Source organism: Colossoma macropomum, unplaced genomic scaffold (assembly GCF_904425465.1).
Source record: "Colossoma macropomum unplaced genomic scaffold, Colossoma_macropomum, whole genome shotgun sequence".
Classification (NCBI taxonomy): domain Eukaryota; kingdom Metazoa; phylum Chordata; class Actinopteri; order Characiformes; family Serrasalmidae; genus Colossoma; species Colossoma macropomum.
Window position 1 is genome coordinate 6,365,183 of NW_023494796.1, and position 23,133 is coordinate 6,388,315.

The window sequence follows — 23,133 nt, forward strand, 5'->3', positions numbered from 1 at the left end:
GTTGCTACAGCATTACAATGTAGTTGCGACAGTAGGTGGTTACCATGTTATGTCAGGTGGTTGCTAGGGCGTTACATTGTGGTTTCTACAGTACTCTAGATGGTTATTATGGTATGTCAGGTGGTTGCTATGCCGTTGCTAGTTTACTTCTACCGTTGAGACAAATTCATTCAGGCACAATTTCAAACAGCTGCTATATGGAAACAGCACATCCACTCCAGATCATTCCGGAGTTGGTTTGGTGCTGATATCTCAAAACTGCGGGGCGAATGGGGTTGATGGACGAAAATTCATCAGAAAAAAATAAAACCAGTAACAGAAACACACCGTGAAACACGACTGATTCAAGATTGCGTTTTTAATATTTCAGTAAAATCTACTTGAATACACTTTGAAACAAGAGTACAACAAAATAGAATATACTTCAAATGTTGAATATACAAACTAGTTCATTCTGAACACAAACATCTGGTTCTCCCTCTTCGGTGACTAAGAATAAGCGAAGGGCAGAGAAGAGTGGTGGGCAGTCGGTGACCTTTTGACCTTTTCCTGAAACCGTGGCCGCGAGAACCGGTGAATCCCGACCGTTCTCACACAAACAACTACAAACATACAAACTACGAATCCCGCCCGCTGCCCGTCAGCCAGTAATACTGCGCCTGGTACAACGTGCTAAAAAATACTCGAGCTTAAAGCGACAGTTCAGCTAAAAAAACCAAACACACAGTTCACCCCCCACCTCAGACATCCAGGACGTGCTTTAGCACCAAAGCTACGAGGCTAATGTGGCTAACAAGCTAATACATGCGATTAGCATGATGCTAACGCCACATACTTGCTTCAGTCGTGTTAGTAAAGCTGGCTTCCTGGCGCCTCAGGCACCAGAACGGAACTGCTGCACCGTTTACGGTGGATCGGAAGATTCCGAATAAGAAGCTGGAGAACAGGAACATCAACCTCGGCTCCGTGTGGAGGTGCTCAGTATCGCTAATAAACCTGATTATGTGATTTCCGATACTGTATGACTCACTGTAGTCTATAAACATCGATTTAAGTATGTTAGCATAGCTGAGCGCATTAACAGCCACCTGGAACACTGAATTTTGTCTAATTTTTTACTTGTTATACAATTTTCACGTTATAATGTCAAGAAGTTTGGAATTAGATTAGTTAATCCTCATTGTTATTTTATTTACAATAACAACTAGATTTAAACTGAACTCCTGAACTGATGGTTTTAAATGTTTTGTTATTGTTGTGTTATAAGGATTCTGATTTGCTGTAAGTTGGCTTGATAAAGCTTGTCTATGCCATTGCTAAGGTATCCCTGGTGGTTGCTAAGATGTAGCTAGGCCATTGCTATGGTATCCCAGGTGGTTGCTAAGGTGTCGCTAGGCTATTGCTATGGTATCCCAGGTGGTTGCTAAGATGTAGCTAGGCCATTGCTATGGTATCCCAGGTGGGTGCTAAGGTGTCGCTAGGCCATTGCTATGGTATTCCAGGTGGTTGCTAAGGTGTAGCTAGGCCATTGCTAAGGTGTCCCAAGTGGTTGCTAAGGTGTTGCTAGGCCACCGCTATGGTGTCCCAGGTGGTTGCTAAGGAGTAGCTAGGCAATTGCTTTGGTATCCCAGGAGGTTGCTAAGGTATTGCTAGGCCACTGCTATGGTGTCCCAGGTGGGTGCTAAGGTGTAGCTAAGCAATTGCTTTGGTATCCCAGGTGGTTGCTAAAGTGTTTCTAGGCCACTGCTATGGTGTCCCAGGTGGTTGCTAAGGTGTTGCTAGGCCACTGCTATGGTATCCCAGGTGGTTGCCAATGTATTGTAAGTTCTATGCTCCAATTATCTATTTAAATAATCGTCAAGATTGGATTACTTATCAAATTTGATTAATTCAGGATATTAATTTTATTCTGATTATTATTTTTATTGGAAATCCATAACATTTATTTCATTAGAATTTAATTCTAAATTTAATTTTCCTAAAACTTTATTCTTAATGTTTACAATCCTTCAATACTATAGAATTTACCTTTTTAAAAATTACATTTTTAAATTTTTTTCCAGCTTCCTAGTAATTATTTCAAGCTACGAAGTTTAGGGCGGCCACATTTAAATAATTTTACATATTTACCTGCAACCGAAACTGGTTTTGTTTTTTGAAAATACTGATTGCAAACTTATGACCGGTGCTTGCTTCACGGTAAAAGAAAAGTTTCAGTCATCGTGGATAATAAAGTAAGGGGGAAAACTGCAAATTTGATTTTTTTGCTGGACTATCCCTTCAACATAAAAGCTTCATAAGTTTTGTGAAAACGAAAAAAAAAGTAAAGAAAGTTTCATATACGAACAGTCCTAAGGCTGAGTCAGTTAATCTGCAGAGTAAATATGTACAGCCGTCTGCTTGTCTAAATCTCTCTCTCTCTCTCGTTCCATCGTTCTTTCCCTTCTTTTCAGAGTTCCTGTCACTCTTGGCGCCCAGAGCTCCGACCTCACAGTGACAGTCCAAACGTATCTGCTGGTTTTGCATCAAAAAATGCAAAAGAAAACAAAAACAAAACAAACAAGAAAAAAATCTCTTTACAAGGTATCAAAATTTTTACAGGAGCTCTGAAGTTCACATTTGGTTTGAAGTCTTTGTTGACGCGTCTCTGCTGTAGTGTTTAGTGTCGTTAGTGTTTCGGACAAAGAACTGTAGTATTTCTGCGTTTGGTCCCTTTTAACCTCAGCGTGACCTCTGACTGTACAGGCCAGACTCCGCTCACTCCAGCCGGACACTGGGGGAGCACTGTGGCTCCGACCAGTCGGTGGGAGCTGACCAATGCTCATGACGGTCCATGACTCTCTCCTCCACCTTCAGCTGTGCGTGGGCACTTGCTGTGTGGATCCTGCCACTTCTCGTCCAGCTGGGTCCTGCTGAGAGGTCGCTGAGGTCAGCGGCGTGGATTCTGGTTGTGGTTGAGTCGTGTGTCCAGCAGGAGGCGCTCTGTCTACTTTTGACTCCCCCTCGTGCTGGACTTGGATCCGAACTGCAACTGAGGAAGGGGCAGGGCTTTGGGACATAAGTGGATTCTGATTGGCTGCATTCTGGCTCCTGTGGGTGGGGCTTTGGGTTGAGCCCAGACTTTGATTGGCTACATTCTGGCGCATCTGGGCGGAGCTTTGAGCTGAACTGGAAGTTGCCAGCGCATGGGCGGGACTGGCTGCAATCTGCAGCGTGTGGGCGGTGCCTAGTTGGGCAGAGCCTGGGCTCTGATTGGCTGCGTTCTGGACAATTTGGGCTGGATTGGCAATGGCCGCACTCTGGGGCGTGTGAGTGGGGCTTTTGGCCGGGACTGGTCGGTGGAGCGTGTGGGTGGGGCTCAGATTCTGATTGGCTGTGTTCTGGAGGGTGGGGGCGGGGCTTGGCTGGGCAGGCATAGCCAGTCTGACCACCTGCGTGGCAGGCGTGATGGAGCGCAGTGCCAGCGGTGCCCCCAGCAGGCTGATGCTGGTGGGAGCTGCTGCGCCCCCTTTAGGCTGCAGCTGGCAGTGCGTGAGCTGCGCCGTGGGGATGGTGATGATCTTGGCGAGCTGCACCGTGATCTTCTCTCCGTTTTCCATCGCCGGAACCGTCTGGATCAGAACCTTCTGGGCAGGGGCAGAACCTCCGGACGCCGTGGCGACGCTGGTGGGCGCCGTCGCCGTGGTGAGGAGAGGGGGGTTGGCTGATGGCACCGTGACCGTGGAGATCTTCTGTCCCAGGGAGGTCGTCATGACGACTGGCACTTGCATTGCAACTCGGACAGTCCTGGAGACGAATGGATCACAAGAACACTGGAATAAAACTGGAACCACATATCGATTCATTTCTATTAATCAATAAACAAGGAGAAACTTTTCTCCCTGAAGGCATCACAGACAAGCCTCTCATTCAGGAGATTAAATCACTTTAACACAACTTCAGGACCTTAGCTGGAGATGCTACATCTTCACCGATTCGTCATGATGGCTGTCGCCATGACAACCATGGCAGAGAAAACAATGATTCGCTGAGAGAATTCATGACGCCAGTTCTTAAAAATCAATTTATTAATTTTTCACAGCTTTCGAGTAATTATTTAAAGCAATAAAAAAAAAAAAGAACAGCTTTGTTAGAATAATTTATATAGTTATTTGCAATCAAAATTGTTATTATATTGAAAATATAGATTCCAAACTTTTAAACTCCAAACGCTGCCTGGTGAAAAAGTGTCAGGCATTAGACTAGAGACTATAGGTGGGCAATATGACATTTTACTGTCATCATAATAAATTTTATTATCACTATGAACAATTCGCTACTGTAGATATTGTCAGCACTTTAAGACTGACTGACTGTTTCTTTTGTAAAGTGAGTTTTTGAGGGCAGCTCTCAAATGTGGCACTACTAGTGCATATATTGTGATACATATCATGTATCGTGACAATATCTCTGTGATATATTTGCCATATCGCTCAGCCTTACATGAGACTCCTGATGTTTGATAAAAAAAGCAGAATTTGATTGTGATTAAAACTGTATTTAATTAAATGTAATCACACCATCCAGACTGTTTCTATTACATGCTCATCTGAGGAATAATTCCACCAAATTTCTTCACTTTAGGCCAATCAGAACAAATTCTGTGGCACTTTTTCCTCAAAATACTAAATTTAACTGTTAAAATGTTCTGAATTAGGATTTGTCGCCCCCTCTGGTGAAAAAGGGAACTGTCCTGTACTTTCTGAATATTAATATGTAAATTATATTACTAATAATGACATTAATAAAGATCTCTGTGTACCTGGGCGCACTGGTGTTGGAAAGAATGGTGGCGTGGGATGGCTGCGTGGCATCCGTTGCCGTGGAGACGGTCACTATGCGCTGAAGGGGCGTGGCCGCGAGCGGGTTGTTGCCTCTGTGGGAGGCGGAGTTCAGCACTACTGACCCCGCCCCCCTCAGGATGCCGGGGGTCTTCGAGAGGTCGGCGGTCAGCACCCGGTCGCACGACACCTCGCTGGCCAGATCCTCACAGCTGGAGTCGCCCTTATCTTCATCTTCGTCATCGTCGTCGATCACCACGATGTCCTTCGGCATCTCCTTAAACTGATACACCAACCGCTGACCTTCGACCTTCGACAGGATCCCCCTCTGATAATAATACCTGTGAGAGAGAGAGAGAGAGAGAGAGAGAGAGAGAGAGAGAGAGAAAGATTTGGGATTTCACTCTTCCTGATCGAGGGTTTATAGGGAGGGGGCTCAGGGGGAGGGTTTATAGGGAGGGGGCTCAGGGGGAGGGTTTATAGGGAGGGGCTCTGGGGGAGGGTTATAGGGAGGGGGCTCGTTATAGGGAGGGGGCTCGGGGGGGGTTATAGGGAGGGGCTCTGGGGGGAGGGTTTATAGGGAGGGGGCTCTGGGGGGAGGGTTTATAGGGAGGGGGCTCAGGGGGAGTGTTTATAGGGAGGGGCTCTGGAGGGGGGTTTATAGGGAGGTGGCTCTGGGGGAGGGTTTATAGGGAGGTGGCTCTGGGGGAGGGTTTATAGGGAGGTGGCTCTGGGGGAGGGTTTATAGGGCGGGGCTCTGGGGGAGGGTTTATAGGGATGTGGCTCTGGTCAGCAGATGTTCCTCAGCGTCGTGTGCGGAAGCTCACCTGAGCGCGCGACCCATCGTCTCGTAGTTCATGTCGGGTTTGTTCTTGTGTTTGCCCCACAGTTTGGACACAGCCTTCGAATCCACCAGCTTAAAGATGCCCTTTTCTCTCTGAGTCCACTTTATATACCTGGGACAGGTGTTCTTATCCTGCAGCAGGTCCAGCAGGAACTCCCACAGGTAAGTACTGCCTACAGATCAGCACAGAAGGGTCAGTCTGAGCTTAGCTATTCCATTCAAATATGATTCTTTAGAAAATGATTCGTTCCGTCATTAAATCTCAACAACCATCACAAAACAAACGACTCTTCAGGAAATGATTCAGTGCATCATAACGCTTATTAAATTTTATTTAAAATTATTATCTTATTAAATTCAGCCTATCCCAGCTGTCATTGGGCAGTGCTTCATAACATATTACCACTAATGAATTGGTTTGATTCTTCAGAAAACAAATCAGTCTATAATAAGATATGAAAATATTCCACAAATGAATCAACACAATTCTTTTAAAAAACGAATCAATGCATAACATATGTCCAATTTTACCACAAATTAATCAACTTGATTCTTGAGGAAATGATTCAGTGCATCGTAACATACCAAATTTCAAAACAAATGAATCGATTCAATTCTGTACGATTCAGTGCTTCATAAAATGTCAGACTTCACTAGAAAATGAATCAATTTGATTTGTTAGGGAACGATTCAGTGCATAATAACACATCAAAATGACCAGAAATGAGTCGATTTGATTCTTCAGGAAACAATTCAGAGCATCATATCAAATTTTACATCAAATGAACATAATCATAAACACATATATACATAAACATACATGACATTTTACTTCAGGGTGAAAAATTAGTGCTTTATGGTGAATCTTATTACAACTGATCATAATAAGTCTGTCATTTTCAGGCGAGTCTCCACCTTCTGACCGTTTATACACTCTGAGTGAATTTGCGGAGCTGCTGGACTGACCTTTACCCTCTCTGGACTTTTTCTTGATTCCTAAATCGGGGGATCCGTTTGATATGGGGTGGGGCTTTGGCTTTCTCCCAGCTACAGCGGACAAACATAAAAACAAAAACAAACAAACAAACTTAGATTCAATCTCTGTCCAACAAAAACTGCACCGAGAATCAAATAAAACTGATTCCAGATGTTTCCACCAGAGGGCGCTCAGAACACTCACTCACACACACGAACACACAATAATACACCAATCAGGCATAAAATTATGACCACCTCCTTGTTTCTACACTCATTGTCCATTTTATCAGCTCCACTTACTATATAGGTGCACTTTGTAGTTCTACAGTTACAGACTGTAGTCCATCTGTTTCTCTGATACTTTGTTAGCCCCCTTTTACCCTGTTCTTCAGTGGTCAGGACCCAGTGTTTAAGGTGGAACAGCAAAGTTAACTAAAAAGGCAACTTAAGCTTCGGCGAATTTCTCAAGATATTTGTGTCCTGTACGCTGCTGCCACCCCCGAACCCACCTCAACCACCCCCATCAAACCCACATCCATCCTCCATCAAACCCCCCATCCATCCCTCATCAATTCCCCATCAAACCCTCCATCCATCTCTCATCAAACCCCCCATCCATCTCTCATCAAACCCCATCCATCCCACCCCGCACATCCATCTCTCTCTTACCTTTCCTCCTCCTGCTGGTCTCCAGCCCCTGCGGCTCCTGTATGAGGGTCACCACCTCCATAGGCTCCGCCTCCTCTGTGCTGACCTCTACCACCGTCTCCGTGACGACGTCAGGGCGCATCGCAGCATGCAGGAACTCCGGAGTGGAGACGCACGGAGGAACAAACACCTCTGCAGACGCAAACACACACAAACGTTTACATAATAAAGTTCAAATTCACACTAATAAAGTTTAATAAACCCCCCCAGCCCCCCACACCCCCCCCCATTTTCCAAAATTATCCCAAACGTCATCTCACAGACGTTTTCAATTAAATACCTATTTTTATGCACATTTCATCTAGAACTGTGTTTATGGATAACAGTGCGTCCGACCGTCAAAACCCCCTAATCAATACTTCTACAGATTACTGATCTACTCCAGACGTGCCGTGTGAAGTGCGTGTGCGTACCTGGGCTGCGGTCTCCTCGTAAGCTGGACGGCGAGTCCATATGTAGCAGAGCTTCGGCTGCTTCGATGGTTTTATCGGGGCAGCTCACGCCGTAGCCTCCGTGCACCGACGCCTCCACTGACACACAGACACAGAGGATCAATACGCTGATCAGCAGAGCAGCAGAGACGCTTACAGGCTGTTTACAAACACTCGCTCTGAACACCTCCCCCAAAAACATCAGCAGTAACGTTTACGTTTCAGAGTCGACCATCGTTTTTCAGCATGTTCAGCACTGCAGTTCAAAACATGCCCAGTAGGTGGCAGCAGTGAGGCTGAAAACGATGCCAATAATTACCGTTATTGTGACAAATTATTACAATTTATCAGCACAATACTTCATCCCAGTGTCATCTAACTGGGGCTACACTGAGGGAGACCCTCTTTTACAGTGTAGCCGAGCCAAAACAGAAATCAGGGAAAAACTGGACTGTAAAAACACATTAAATGCTACAAAAAAAGTAATAATAATAACCATAACAGCAAATTTAATAGTGAATAAATAAAAATCAATACACCATTAAAATTACATTAACATAGTAACTCAGAAAATAACAGATCAAATAAGAATAAAGAAAATAAAAACAGAACTAATGACAAAAATAACGTAACAGGGTAAAATAATCACTTGGCAATACTAAAATAAGCACAGTGGGAAAAAAGGTGAAAATCATTTGTAATCAAGTTTTAATATTGTTTTTAAAATGAGGCTTTAACAGCTGTTTATCTGTCCTCTTTTCCAACATATCAGATGTCGGAGAAAATAAATATCGTGTATCATGAATTTTTGTCTTACAGTATCGTGATACTGTATCATAGCAGTTTCGCCCACCACCAGGCCGCAGCCCAGCTGAATACTGCCATGGTAACCACAGCTCTTAGACGGTAAACATACACCTAAATGTTTATTTAAATCAACCAATATTTAAACATTTATTTAAACCAATTCCTAAAATATTTTAAACAATATTATAATTTTAAAACGCAGCATTAGATCATGCCTTAGTAAGTCGTTGCCATGACATAATTATCTTGTTCCCACACCTTACTAAGTACTAAGCCTGACACTGCTTAGCTGATTTTAGTCAACTTTTAATATGAGTCTGTCATGTTTTCGCTGTTATTTCACTTTTATTATTCTCTTAATTTATTTTATTATTGCCAAGTTATGGTTTTACATCTGCTGTTGCTTTATTTATTTCAGAAACAATGTTTTATTTATTTTATCTTTTTGTAATGTTATTTATTACGCTACTATGTTACTGCAATTTTAACGGTTTATAATTTTTTTATTTTTTACTTTTAAATGTACAAGTATGGTTATTAATGTTGCTTCTTTAACATTTGATGTTGATACAATCCAATTTTTCAATCCCTGTTTTAAGACGGTTCGTCAAGCGTACTTTAGTAAAGAAAATGAATTCCTTTAAGGTGGAACTCATTTAAGGTGGAACCTATTTAAAGTGGAACCTCCTTTAACACTATGAAGCACAACACTGAGTTTATTTGGACACAAATAATTAAAAAATAATTAAAAAAACTAAACAACTGGAAATAAATAAAGACCAACATCCGGTTTATTTCATCGCCATCGTGTCTGCAAAGCACAGAGATGGACACAGGCAGACGAACTGATCTGTGACACATTACGACGCACACACAGCAGAACCCACAAGTCACAAGTCACCCCCCATCACCCCCCCCGGTTCCTCCACCTGTTCCCGTCTCTCTCTCCTCCTCTACACCCTCCGCTGACCATGTTTGGGTATCTGTGCCTGTCCGTGATCACGGGGGACTATGTTTAGACACTCCAGCGCTCTTCTGTAAACACTGCCGCAATACACCTAACCCCGAAGGGCAACTCCACCCATTTATCAAAAATTATCTACATAATTAAGCAGCGAAGATTGTAAACAGAGTCATTCAGAGTGGTTTGGTGTGAAACGCTCCGTTCTAGAGTCAGAACCGTTCACAGTGGTGCTGATAGGAACCAGACGTCCACCTCTAAAAGCTCCCTCACAGAAAGTTCCTACATGAAATGGTTATGAATTCACTGCCTGATGACTGAGACACTGTTTTATGATAGTTTAGAGAACTTAAACTCCATTCATGGTGGAGGGATACATGCAGGGCGCTGTGAGGCAAAATAGTCCCCAAAAAAAACTTATTATTCCAGATTTTACCATCATTGACATTCTACATAAAACTCAGAAGCCTCAGAGGTGTCAGCATGGATAGCAAATAAAATTGATATAGTTCCAAGTCTAAATGACTTTGTATACATTTCGATGCAGAAACTCTGATAAATGGGTGGGGCTCCCCTTTAAAATCACAGCAACCAAAAGATCTGATTTTTAAAAAAAAGTTTTTCCAAATAAAAGTCAAAGCTTCTTTGTGGAAAGCAGACTCCCACGAACGTGAATCCTCATGTTTTCTTTGAACTGGGAGGATAAAAACAAACTTTAAAATAAGGCTTTCAAACTAAATATGACCATATATATCATCATCAGCACTATAGAAACTGAATACTGTAAGATTACAGCATCTACAAGTCTAACTTTATTGAATATAAACGACGCTGCTGACATCCAGAGGCAAAATGTTCATTTAAACCAAATCCTAAAATGTTCACGCCCATAAAATATCAAACAAATTAAAAGGCCCATATCATGGAAAACTGAATTTCCCATTTTTTGTCATTTTTTGGTCATACATAAATAATGTTGAAGTTTTAAAATGCAGAATTCACTCTTCAGTCCATATATGGACAATATTTTGCAAAAACAGCCAATTTTTTAATTCACTGTTTATGTGACATCACAACAACGAACCCATTTACATGTGCACATGTTTAATTTAGTGGTGAAGAGGGATTAGAAACTGTCATGTGAGGTAAATTATGCTATTTTGGGGACATAAAACAAGACCATTTAATAAATGGAGCATTTTTAAAATATAAAGTTTTAGACTTTTAAGTTATTTTGCTCAGATCATTGAGAGATGCATCTAAAACAGGTTTAAAATCTCCCCCATATAATTAAGTCGCTTAAATTCGATGAAATAAAACACTAAAAAGCTTAAAATCCGTCTAAAAGTGAATAAAAGTGAATAATTGTGAATAATTGTGAATAACGGGTCGAAGCTTCCGTGTTTACACTCCTTTTTCCCTCCACTGGCTCCAAACCCCGCCCTCCCTCGCTCCGATTGGCCGCCCCGCCTCCCAGCCCCGCGCTCCCGTTGGCCGCTCCCGACGCTTCCACATGCATCGCGGCTCTGATTGGCTGACGCGCGCGTCAATCAAATCGGTGTAGGGAGAATAACAGACACTTCCGCCACGAAAAACGATTTATAAAATCAGATTAACGGTCAATAAAGTGATCGGACTGGGCCGGTTATTGATCGGAAGGTCCGATTAGAAGGGCTAGAGCTGCGACAAAGCGGCCAGGCGTTTCTGAAAGCGATAAGAATGGTCGCTAAAACGAACCGGGTTGAAGTAAACAAACGCGCTCCGCTTATAAAGTCGACTTTTCCGCTTTAAAACTCTTTAAATGTCTGATTTGTTAAATGCCGGCGGCGTTTTGGTTCACCTTGCACCGAGTGCCACGCTGTCTGCAGCGGAAGGACGCCGTTAGCCACCTTCTCGCTGAAACTCTCCGCTCCACCTTAAATGGCGCAGCAGTTGCGTTATAACGCTCGAGACGCCAGACCGTTACTGCAGCGGCTTTTAAGGTGGACCGGAGAGTTCGAGCGAGAAGGTGGCGAACGGCGTCCTTCCTTCCGCTTCCTGGTCAGGCTCGAGCCTCCTTCCAAAACACATATGCACACGCACGCACATACATGCACGCGCTTGCCGCGTGCACGACTCACCATCTCGCGCACTTTGCACGAGCACGCGCTAATAAACCACAATAATAATAATAACACTAGCAGTAATATCCCCTCTCTCTCTCTCTCTCTCACTCTCCGCGCCGCGTCCCGTTACTCTCCTCCTCACCGCCCTCCGTTTCTCCCCCCGCTCCTCTCTCCTCCTTCACTCCCTCCGTTCCTACCGTTTGCCCATCTTACCCCCCGTTATTGCCCCCTCTGCCCCCCGTTACGGCCCCGTTATTCTCTCTCTCTACCTGCCCGGATCAGCAGGTCCAGCTGGTTCTCGGTTCCCTCGTGCAACGCCATGATCCGGAGAGGAGCCGCAGCACTACCGGAGATTCTTCCGCCGGGACAGGAAGTCCCGCCCTGTTTTTTTAACCCCGCCCTCAGGTGCCGCCCCTACCCACCCCTTTGCCCACCTTACTTCCCCCAGCTGACGTCATTCCAGCGTGGAGGGATCTAAACAGTGGCCAAAAATAATACTAATAAAAAAATAATAATAGAAGTGAAATCCCTCCGCCTGTGACGTCACAGCACCGCTTCTCAATACAATTATTGTCAAACAAAAAAAGACATTTAATAAATAAAATGTGCTGGAAAAAAACATTAATATTTTTGCCCTTTTATTATTAAAACATTGGAATATATCATTAATATATTACATATAATAACTGTTAAATATTAAATATTGACAACTATAATAATAATAATAATAATAATAATAATTTATGCTTTTATTTTATCCATAATCAGTGTCAGAAATACACTCAAACACAAACGCAGGTCCCCATATTTAACACATTTTTAACATGTGAAAGAGCTTTTATTATTCTTTAAAGTGGCCAAAATAAAAGTGCGACTCATCGCTGAGCCCCCGTGAAAACACCCCGACTCGCAACACTGCACTGTGCCTGAAGACCCTGCAGAGCCAGTTTCAGCTGTTTTTAATACTGTTTACTGTGACAACATTTCATAACCAAAAAGACTCACAATAAAATGTAGCTAAATTAACTTCACACACACACACACACACACACATACACATATATATATATATATATATATACATATGAAGGTCAGGGATTGAACCAGCAACTTTCCGGTCACAGGGCTGGTTCCCTAACCTCCAGCCCACAATATCGCTGTTGTCAGATCAAAACCTCTCCAAAATGGTAACTTTACAGGAGAAAGAAAAAACATACTTTACTTTTAATGTAACTCAATGGAACCTTTATACAAGTCATTTTGTGCCGTTTGTTTTGGTCCATTCATCATGAGCAACAAGAGCAACAAACATTTTCAAATTATGTCAAAAACTGAAAAATGACAATAAAGGAGATACGAGGTTTTGTTCCGACAGAAGCGATTTATATATATATATGAGAGCTGTAAATGCTGTTTTTCAGGTATTTGTATCTTTAAACATCATGAAGCTCCACACTCTTCTATTTAACTAATTCTATTTTATTATACTATCATATATACACTGTACACACAGTACAGTAGTGTCTGAGGGTTTATAGTGTAGAAGTTAATTTATCACACAGTGATATTGAACAGGGCTTTCAGAGCCACCGAGCTGCTCAGCTGCAGTTCAGTGAACGGCCACTAGAGGGTAGTGAGTGCACAAGGATCAGCAGCACTGTGGAGCTGACCAGTTTGGTAATATCCCTCCTGCTGACCACACCTGGGGTCTGAACCCCACCCCTAACCCTGGATCAGACGCTGGGTTACGGTCAGCTTTTGAAGCGAAACCCAGCACTTCATTATCATTTATAATGAAGAATTCAGGCTGCATGCAGCTGCAGTTCTGTGAACAGCCACTAGAGGACAGCGAGAGAGAAACAGCAGGTGTAGGTGTAGACACAGCAGTGCTGCTGGAGTTTTTAAACACTGTGTCCACTCACTGTCCACTCTATTAGACACTCCTACCTTGCCAGTCCACCTTGTAGATGTAAAGTCAGAGACGATAGCTCATCTGCTGCTGCACAGTTTGTGTTGGTCATCCTCTAGTCCTTCATCAGTGGTCACAGGACGCTGCCCACAGGACGCTGTTGGCTGGATGTTTTTGGTTGGTGGACTATTCTCAGTCCAGCAGCGACACTGAGGTGTTTAAAAACTCCAGCAGCACTGCTGTGTCTGATCCACTCAGACCAGCACAACACACACTAACACACCACCACCACGTCAGTGGTTCTACTGAGGAATGACAGTAATGACCATTCGACTGGACTTCGCACGTTTAAAGGAAAGAATCTGGGGTAGGTGGACCCCTCAGGTGATAACGAGGCCGCAGGTGTGTCTGTGCGAGTTACCTGTCTCCACCGTCTCCGTCTCCACTTCCTGTTCCTCGGCTACGTCCTGCATCAGCTCCGCATCATCATAGACCAGCACCTCAGCGTCCACACCATCGTCCACCTGCTCCACCACCACGGCGGGGTACTCACCCACACCCTCCATCTGAGAGAGAGCAGGAACGTCAGCACAGCTACACACCACCAGCATCCAATCAGCATGAGGTCATTAGAGCCAGGTTCAGTGGAGCCTGGTCACTTCCTGTTCCCCTACACCAGAGGGCGCCAGACAGAGTCCTCAGTGGACAGGGTGAATGGAGCTAAACAGCTAAATGCTGATTGGCTGGCATCACTGCTACTGAGCGGTGATTGGTTAGCATTACTGGTACTGAGTGCTGATTGGTTAGTATTACTGCTACTGAGTGCTGATTGGTTGGCATTACTGCTACTGAGCGCTGATTGGTTGGCATTACTGCTACTGAGCACTGATTGGTTTGCATTACTGCTACTGAGGGCTGATTGGTTAGAATTACTGCTACTGAGTGCTGTCTGGTTGGCATTACTGCTACTGAGCACTGATTGGTTTGCATTACTGCTACTGAGTGCTGATTGGTTAGCAGAACTGGGGTTGTAGAACTGGGTTCTACTGTTCTAGATATGCTGTGACTGGAGAACCTGTGTTTACCTGCTGTAGATTGTCCACTGCAGTAATGTACTCCACCACTCGTCCTCCACTGTCCACCAGCACCACCGACGTCATCACTCATTACCCAGCAGAGCCCCCTGCTCTCTACTGACACACAGTGGAAACCGCCGGTACTGCAGACACACAGATGCACAGATACAACCACGTCTTAAAGGAGAATTCAACCAATCAAAACACGTTTCTGCATAATCAAACGTTTAAGTTGTAAACAGAGCCGTTCAGAGTGGTTTGGTGTGAAACGCTCCATTCTAGAGTCAGAACCGTTCACAGTGGTGGTGATAGGAACCAGACGTCCACCTCTAAAAGCTCCCTCACAGAAAGTTCCTACAGTAAATGGTTATGAATTCACTGCCTGATGACTGAGACACTGTTTTATGATAGTTTAGAGAACTTAAACTCCATTCATGGTGGAGGGATACATGCAGGGTGCTGTGAGGCAAAATAGTCCCCAAAGAAAACTTATTATTCCAGATTTTTTCACTATTTTCCATCATCAACATTCCATATAAACCCAGAAGACTCGTGTAGGTTCACTGGTGGTTCTGGATAGTAAATAAAATGTCTATATTTGTGTTGTAGTCATGGCGACCCCTGGTTCCTATCACCACCACTGTAAAGACATCTGAACCATTTCACACCAAACCACTCTGAATCTCTCCGGTTACAGCTCAACCACTCAGTTATGGGGGAAAATTAAAAACTTTAACTTATTGAACTTATTGATCCTAAAGTTCTCCAGCCCTAAAGTTCTCCCGTTCAAAAGTCTTATAATTCTCCAGTACTAAAGTCCCTCAGTCCTAAAGTTAAAGGTCCTAAAACTCTCCAGTCCTGAAGTCATCCAGTCCTAAAATTCTCTTGTTCAAAAGTCTTATAGTTCTCCAGTACTAAAATTTTCCCAGTCCTAAAGTTCTCCAGCACTGAAGTAGTCCACATCTGTAGCCATAAAGTTCCTCAGCCCTAAAGTCCTCCAGTTCTAAAGTTCTCTGGTCCTAAAGTTCTCCAGCCTTAAGGTCCTAATATTCTCCAGGTCTAAAGTCCTAAAATTCTCCAGTCCTAACACTCTCAAAAAACAAGTCCCCCGGCTCCAAAGATCTAAAGTTCTCCAGCCCTGAGATTCTCCAGTCCTTCAGAATAAAAGTGAAGTCCTCAGTCCGGTTCCTGATGTTCCCTGTGGTTCTCTGAAACTTCAGAGCTCCTTAGTTATTCCCAGTCCACCGAATCTCACTGTTTCACTGCTTCTCTTAAATTCCATCCAGTTCTCTCTCTCTCTCTCTTTCTCTCTCTGCTGAAGGTCACATGGTCAGACCTCCCTAAAAGGCGTCACATGACGGGAGCATGTGAGGAGTGTGACGCCCACAGAGGAGCGCTAGCGCAGCGTTAGCATTCAGAGATAAGGCTGAACTGAATCTGCTGCTACAGGACCTGAAGGAGCACAGGCTGCACTGACCACTCTATAAGCTGACCTCACTGACAGCTGGACAAAATTACAGATAAAGACTTGAGTCTCTATATTTTACAATAACGTTCACATCTGAATATCGTTACATTTTTTTTTCCAAGTGTTTCAAGAACACTGCAAAAATTGTCTATATTTATACAGTAATTCACTGCAGTCCACTAGCCCTGAGGCCTCCAGCCCTGCAGTCCACTAGCCCTGAGGCCTCCAGCCCTAAAGTCCTCTAATTCAAAGTCCTCCAGCCCTAAAGTCCACTAGCCCTGAGGCCTCCAGCCCTAAAGTCCTCTAGCTCTAAAGTCCTCCAGCCCTAAAGTCCTCAATCACTGAAGTTATCCAGCCCTAAAGTCCTCCAGCCCTAAAGTCCTCAATCACTGAAGTTATCCAGCCCTAAAGTCCTCCAGCCCTGACATTTTCCAGACGTAAAGTCTTCTAGCCCTGACGTCCTCCAGCCCTGGAGTTCTCTAGAGTCCCTAAAGTCTTATAGTTCTCCAGTACAAAAGTTCTCCAGCACTGAAGTAGTCCACCTCTAAAGTCATAAAGTTTCTCAGCCCTAAAGCCCTCCAGTTCTAAAGTTCTCTGGTCCTAAAGTCCTCCAGCCCTAAAGTCCACTAGCCCTGAAGTTCTCCAGCCCTAAAGTCCTCCAGCCCTAAAGTCCTCCAGCCCTAAAGTCCTCCAGCCCTAAAGTCCTCCAGCCCTAAAGTTCTCCAGCCCTAAAGTTCTCCAGCCCTAAAGTCCTCCAGCCCTAAAGTCCTCCAGCCCTAAAGTCCACTAGCCCTAAAGTCCACTAGCCCTGGAGTTCTCCAGCCCTAAAATCCACTAGCCCTGAAGTTCTCTAGCCCTAAAGTCCTCTAGCCCTGCTGTCCTCTAGCCCTAAAGTCCTCTAGCCCTAAATTCCTCCAGCCCTAAAGTCCACAAGCCCTTAAGTTCTCCAGCTCTACAGTCCACTAGCCCTGCAGTCCTCTAGCCCTAAAGTCCACTAGCCCTGGAGTTCTCCAGCCCTAAAGTCCTTTAGCCCTGCAGTCCTCTAGCCCCGAAGTTCTCTAGCCCTACAGTCCACTAGCCCTAAAGTCCACTAGCCCTGCAGTCCTCCAGCCCTAAAGTCCACTAGCCCTGATGTTCTCCAGCCCTAAAGTCCACTAGCCCTGCAGCTCTCCATCCCTAAAGTCCACTAATCCTGAAGTTCTCCAGACCTAAAGTCCTCTAGCCCTGCTGTCCTCTAACCCTGCAGCTCTCCAGCCCTAAAGTCCACTAGCCCTCAAGTTCTCTAGCCCTAAGGTCCTCTAGCTCTGAAGTTCTCCTGCCCTAAAGTCCACTAGCCCTGAAGTTCTCCAGCCCTAAAGTCCACTAGCCCTGAAGTTCTCCAGCCCTAAAGTCCACTAGCCCTGAAGTTCTCTAGCCTTAAAGTCCACTAGCCCTGAAGTTCTCCAGCGTTAAAGTCCACTAGCCCTGAAGTTCTCAGCCCTAAAGTCCACTAGCCCTGAAGTTCTCAGCCCTAAAGTCCACTAGCCCTGAAGTTCTCAGCCCTAAAGTCCACTAGCCCTGAAGTTCTCCAGCCTTAAAGTCCACTAGCCCTGAAGTTCTCCAGCCTTAAAGTCCACTAGCCCTGAAGTTCTCCAGCCCTGCAATCCTCTAGCTGTAATAAATGCTGTAAATGCATTTAAACTTCAAAAACACCATAATACACACTGTAAATATGTTTAAACCTGACAGAAAACACTATAATAAACCTGACAAACACTGTAATAAACACTGTAAATAGGTTTAAACCTGAAAAACACTGTAATGAACACTGTAAATATGCTTAAACATGACAAAATACTGTAGTAAACCCTATAAATGCGTTTAAACCTGAAAAACACTAATAAACACTGTGAACGTGTTTAAACCAAACAAAGCACTATAATACACATTGTAAATGTGTTTAAACCAGACATAAACACTGTAGTAAACACTGTAAATGCGTTTAAACCAGACAAAAACACGGTGATAAACACTGTAAAGGCGTTTAACCCTAACAAAACACTGTAAATGCGTTTAAACCAGACAACAACACTGTAGTAAACACTGTAAAGGCGTTTAACCCTGAAAAACACTGTAATAAACACAGTAAAGGCGTTTAAACCCGCTCATCTGTATAAACCCCTTTAGCTTGACATTAGCATTTCGGCTACAGCTGTTAGCTAGAACCCCACAGATACAGTTCCATCGCAGCGCGCGCACAGAGCGGAGCTGCATCAGCTGGCGCTCCAGCTGTGAGGGTGAGGTAAGAGTGTGCAGGAGTGACTTTACCTGCAGCCGCTCGGCACAGAGACTTTAGCAGAGCCTCAGTGTGTCAGTGTGTCGTTCTTATCAGAGCTGTGGGTGAGGGAAGCTGCGGCGCTGCGGGCTGTGTCTCACTAACTCCTCACTCCCTCCACTCCAATCACCCCCTCAGCGCCGAGAGGGAGAACAAAGCCGAGCCGGACCCGAGCTGTTCTCCTTGGTTCTCTCTTTAACGGAGAGATAATCAACTTCTCTTCTAAACACGCAGACGCGCAGGCGGGGTGACGTCACACCACTGCGCCGAAAGCGAGTGGGCGCGCGCTCCAAACCGCATACGCACTCCCTACCTAGGGCGCCTAGAAAGGCGCATGACGGCTGCGGCCATTTTGTAGTCTTGTTCCAAACAGTTCAGTGTTCCGCAGATTCTGTAATCAGATTCAAAGTTAGACTTAAAGTTAGAGTTAGATTTAGACTTAGAGTTAGACTTAAAGTGAGAGTTGGACTTAGAGTTAGATTTAGAGTTAGAGTTAAAGTTAAATTTAAAGTTAGATTTAGATTCAGAGTTAGACTTAGATTTAGAGTTAGACTTAGATTTAGAGTTAGATTTAAAGTTAGATTTAAAAATAGTGTTAGATTTAAAGTTAGATTTTAAGTTAAATTAAAAGTTAGTTATATTAAAATGGTAGTGTTAGATTTAGAGTTAGATTTAAAGTTAGAGTTAGATTTAGAGTTAGATTTAAAGTGAGTTAGATTTAAAGTGAGTTAGACTTAAAGTTAGCGTTAGATTTAAAGTGAGTTAGACCTAAAGTTAGCTTTAGATTTAAAGTTAAAGTTAGACTTAGAGTAAGATTTAAAGTAAAAGTTAGATTTAGAGTTAGACTTAGAGTTTGATTTAGAGTTAGAGTTAGATTTCAAGTTAGATTTAGAGTTAGATTTAAAGTTAAATTTAGAGTTAGAGTTAGATTTAGAGTTAGATTTAAAGTTAGACTTAGAGTTAGATTTAGAGTTAAATTTAGATTTAGAGTTAGATTTAAAGTTAGATTTAGAGTTAGAGTTAGATTTAGAGTTAGATTTAGATTTAAAGTTAGATTTAGATTTAGAGTTAGATTTAAAGTGAGTTAGACTTAAATTTAGCGTTAGATTTAAAGTGAATTAGACTTAAAGTTAGCTTTAGATTTAAAGTTAAAGTTAGACTTAGAGTAAGATTTAAAGTAAGAGTTAGATTTAGAGTTAGAGTTAGATTTAGAGTTAAATTGAGATTTAGATTTAGATTTAAAGTTAGATTTAGATTTAAAGTTAGATTTAGAGTTAGACTTAGATTTAAAGTTAGATTTAGATTTAAAGTTAGATTTAGAGTTAGAGTTAGATTTAAAGTTAGATTTAGAGTTAGAGTTAGATTTAAAGTTAGATTTAGAGTTAGATTTAGAGTTAGAGTTAGATTTAAAGTTAGATTTAGAGTTAGATTTAGAGTTAGATTTAAAGTTAGAGTTAGAGTTAGATTTAGAGTTAGATTTAGAGTTAGATTTAAAGTTAGATTTAGATTTAAAGTTAGATTTAGATTTAGAGTTAGATTTAAAGTTAGATTTAGAGTTAGAGTTAGATTTAAAGTTAGATTTAGATTTAAAGTTAGATTTAGATTTAGAGTTAGATTTAAAGTTAGATTTAGAGTTAGAGTTAGATTTAAAGTTAGATTTGAAGTTACATTTTAAGTTAGATTAAAAGTCAGAGTTAGATTAAAAGTTAGAGTTAGATTTAAAGTTAGATTTCAATCTAAAGTCCAAGATCAGCTAAAATTCCCAATGTATTTCGACTCTGACTTTGAACCAGTTCAGAATGATGCATATACTTAAGTATCACTTTGTTGTGTTACAATAATATTTATAAACCTTTTGTGTCCTTATTGAAATAAATAAAGCATTAATTATGTTTTAATTTATTAGTTTCCTTGTCAGATGTGAACGTTTAAGACATTAAGCTCAGATCTGAGTAAAATGGAGTGCAGCGTTCCAATCTGAGTTCAGCAGTGTTCACATTTACATCTGGATTTAGATCCAGTTTCCAGAGCAGAATCTAAATCTAAAACTGTTATTAGAAGTGGAGAGAGCTCTTTAGGGCCACTCCAGTGGAACCGAATATATTAGAACACTGTACTCCCTCCAGTCGGTGTAAGAACTGCAGATGAAGACTAGATTTGGTCTAATGTGGAGTAACATTACTGTAGACATAAACCCAAACAGAGCCGAGGGAGAGCAGGTCTCTCTGACTACACCACCTGCTGCCACTAGATGGCACCACTCACCATTCAATAATATCCCTCCTGTTATCTTTGGAGTCAGTTTGATCCCATTGATGTTTAATGTCTCTAAATTAATTATTGATGTCATTTTTTATATTTAATGGCTTTTCCAAATTTAATGGGGACAACTTGCTGTTTTAGACTGAATTAAACATTCGATACACATTTGTTTTGGTTCATTTGGATGACGAGGTCACTGTAATACAATTTTATCGTTAAAGAAATTCCCTCTGCTTTGGGGCCCAGTCTTACACTCTTGTGTAGTAAGTGTCTTACACACTTAACAAAGATGGTTCTTCAAGGGTTCTTTAGTAAAGGCAGCTGTTCTATATAGAACCCTGAACACTCAAAGGGCCATCTGCACGTTTAAATGGTACTTAGCATGGTGAAATAGTTCTTTAGGTTGATGGAGAATGTGCTGTATATGGTTCTATGTAGTGCTCAAAAGGGTTCTTCTATTGTATACAAGCTTGACGTCGTCACAATAGCAGAACCTTGTTGGTGCTACATAGAAGTGAATACAGCATATTCTCCATCAATCTGAAGAACCAAATTTTTGAGAGTGTAACATCAACTGTATTAGTGTGAGAACCACTGATAGGTCACACCAAAGGTGAGGCGGGGGCATAATTCCCACCAGAACCTTTGATATTTCCTAGAGGTCAAAGTTACTCTCACCGTGTGAGATGTAATCAGAGAGATTCAGAGCAGTTTGGTGTGAACTGGTTCAGATGTCTTCACAGTAGTGGTGATAGGAACCAGGGGTCGCCATGACTACAACACAAATATAGACATTTTATTTACTATCCAGAACCACCAGTGAACCTACACGAGTTTATATGGAATGTTGATGATGGAAAATAGTGGAAAATCTGAAATAATAAGTTTTCTTTGGGGACTATTTTGCCTCACAGCGCCCTGCATGTATCCCTCCACCATGAATGGAGTTTAAGTTCTCTAAACTATCATAAAACAGTGTCTCAGTCATCAGGCAGTGAATTCATAACCATTTCATGTAGGAACTTTCTGTGAGGGAGCTTTTAGAGGTGGACGTCTGGTTCCTATCACCACCACTGAGCGTTTCACACCAAACCAACGTTTCGCTAGGCAACATGAAGCAAATGCGGTGGAAATAATGTAGAAAGAAAGAGCCAAAAATTGCAAGAGAGTCAAGAAAAACTTTATTAGAATGTTTTGAAACAATCAGCTCCTCTGAAAATTCTGACATTAGTGTTTTAGATGAGGGTTAATGAGACGTTGTAGCAGTTGATGCTGATATAAACACATTTCCCCATGAGATTTTCCATCTGTATCAAAAAACAATAGACAAACTAAGGCCTAATTCACACATGCTGCCTCTGCTTGGTGTGAGTGATGCAGCAGTGTTAGCGCTACAGCTCAAACATGCTGGCCTTTCATACATGCAGCGTTTGAGCTGCAGAGCAGTGAGAAAGTTATACAGACAGTCCTGTTTCAGACAGATAAATGGTGACAACAGTCGCTCGGATCAATTATCATTTATAAAAGTGCATAATATGTTTGTTTGTCCTCGTCAGCATTCTGACTTGTGTTTAGGCCAAATTTCAAACCTGGTAGACCAACTGGGAAATCCGTTCGCAGCACAAAACTAGTATTTCATCATAAATGAAATTCTAAAAATTGAGTTTTTATGCTATAAAAAGTGGCTCGTCAGATCTACTTAAAAATTACTTCATGTAGTAACAAGCTATTGAACTGGTTTTATTCAACTTAAAAAACTACAGTGATTAAAAGAATCGTTCATTCAAAGTATTTATTTAGGTTGAATAAAACTAGTTAATTACTTGTTACCACATGAAGAATTTTTTTATGTTGATCTAATGAGCCACTTTTCACAGTGTAAGTTTGTATACAGTTTTCTGTATATGTTTTATGTTTTTTCAACATATCCAAGTTTAACTGCGTGCTGGCGAGAACATGGCAGCGGCAGCAGAGGAGCGAACGTCGGCTGAGGAGACACTTTAAATGTAAGTATTGGGTTTAAACTGAGTCGAATAGCTAAAGATACAATAAAAAATGCTAACATTTTATTTTATTTTAGGGAGCAAAGAGCTGACAGAGAGAAGCACCTCCAGCTCTAATAAATGAAAAAAGTAATAAACTAAAATCAAAGTTTCTCCGTCTTTAAAGAAATTTAAAAGAACTTGACAGGAGCAGCGTTTCGTGATGCACTGGTGAGGGCGGGAACAGTGGTGCTGTGACGCAAACAGCAAATCCGCAGTAGAGTAGCTCGTCTCATTTTGGTTTAGCCTTCGCGGGTTTACGTAGCCTTCGAAGGACTCGCCTTCGTAAACCACGTCCTTTGAAGGATGCAGCTCCTGAATCGGGATACAGCTGCAGTATATGTGAATGAGGCCCAAGATTTAGCTCAGAGTAAACAATGTTTGCCCCCTAGTGGCTAAAGAACAAAA

General features: G+C 42.5%; 1 protein-coding gene across 2 annotated transcripts; it reads right to left on the reverse strand.

Annotated features, from left to right (window-relative positions):
• Window positions 1-340: 340 nt before the first annotated feature.
• Window positions 341-18,668, reverse strand: elf2b (E74-like factor 2b (ets domain transcription factor)). Of its 2 annotated transcripts, XM_036583683.1 has the most exons (9): window positions 18,415-18,668; window positions 14,649-14,782; window positions 13,985-14,129; window positions 7,764-7,880; window positions 7,312-7,482; window positions 6,631-6,711; window positions 5,648-5,837; window positions 4,802-5,161; window positions 341-3,786 (listed from the first exon to the last, which is right to left on the reverse strand). In XM_036583683.1, the coding sequence occupies exons 2-9, from the start codon at window positions 14,721-14,723 to the stop codon at window positions 2,853-2,855; spliced, it is 2,073 nt and encodes a 690-aa protein (XP_036439576.1). In that variant the 5' UTR covers window positions 14,724-14,782; window positions 18,415-18,668; the 3' UTR covers window positions 341-2,852. The 2 variants fall into 2 exon arrangements, with proteins under 2 accessions (XP_036439576.1, XP_036439577.1); XM_036583684.1 differs by lacking the exons at window positions 13,985-14,129; window positions 14,649-14,782; window positions 18,415-18,668 and adding an exon at window positions 11,924-12,071.
• Window positions 18,669-23,133: the final 4,465 nt, after the last annotated feature.

What these genes read in the sequence shown, in the direction of transcription:
- elf2b (XM_036583683.1), bottom strand. Translation starts at nt 14,723, where the DNA reads ATGACGTCGGTGGTGCTGGTGGACAGTGGAGGACGAGTGGTGGAGTAC. An exon ending in ACGAGGAGACCGCAGCCCAG is followed by an intron (nt 7,483 to 7,763) that starts GTACGCACACGC and finishes TTGCGTCTGCAG; the next exon opens with AGGTGTTTGTTCCTCCGTGC. An exon ending in AAAGTCCAGAGAGGGTAAAG is followed by an intron (nt 5,838 to 6,630) that starts GTCAGTCCAGCA and finishes GCTGATCTGTAG; the next exon opens with GCAGTACTTACCTGTGGGAG.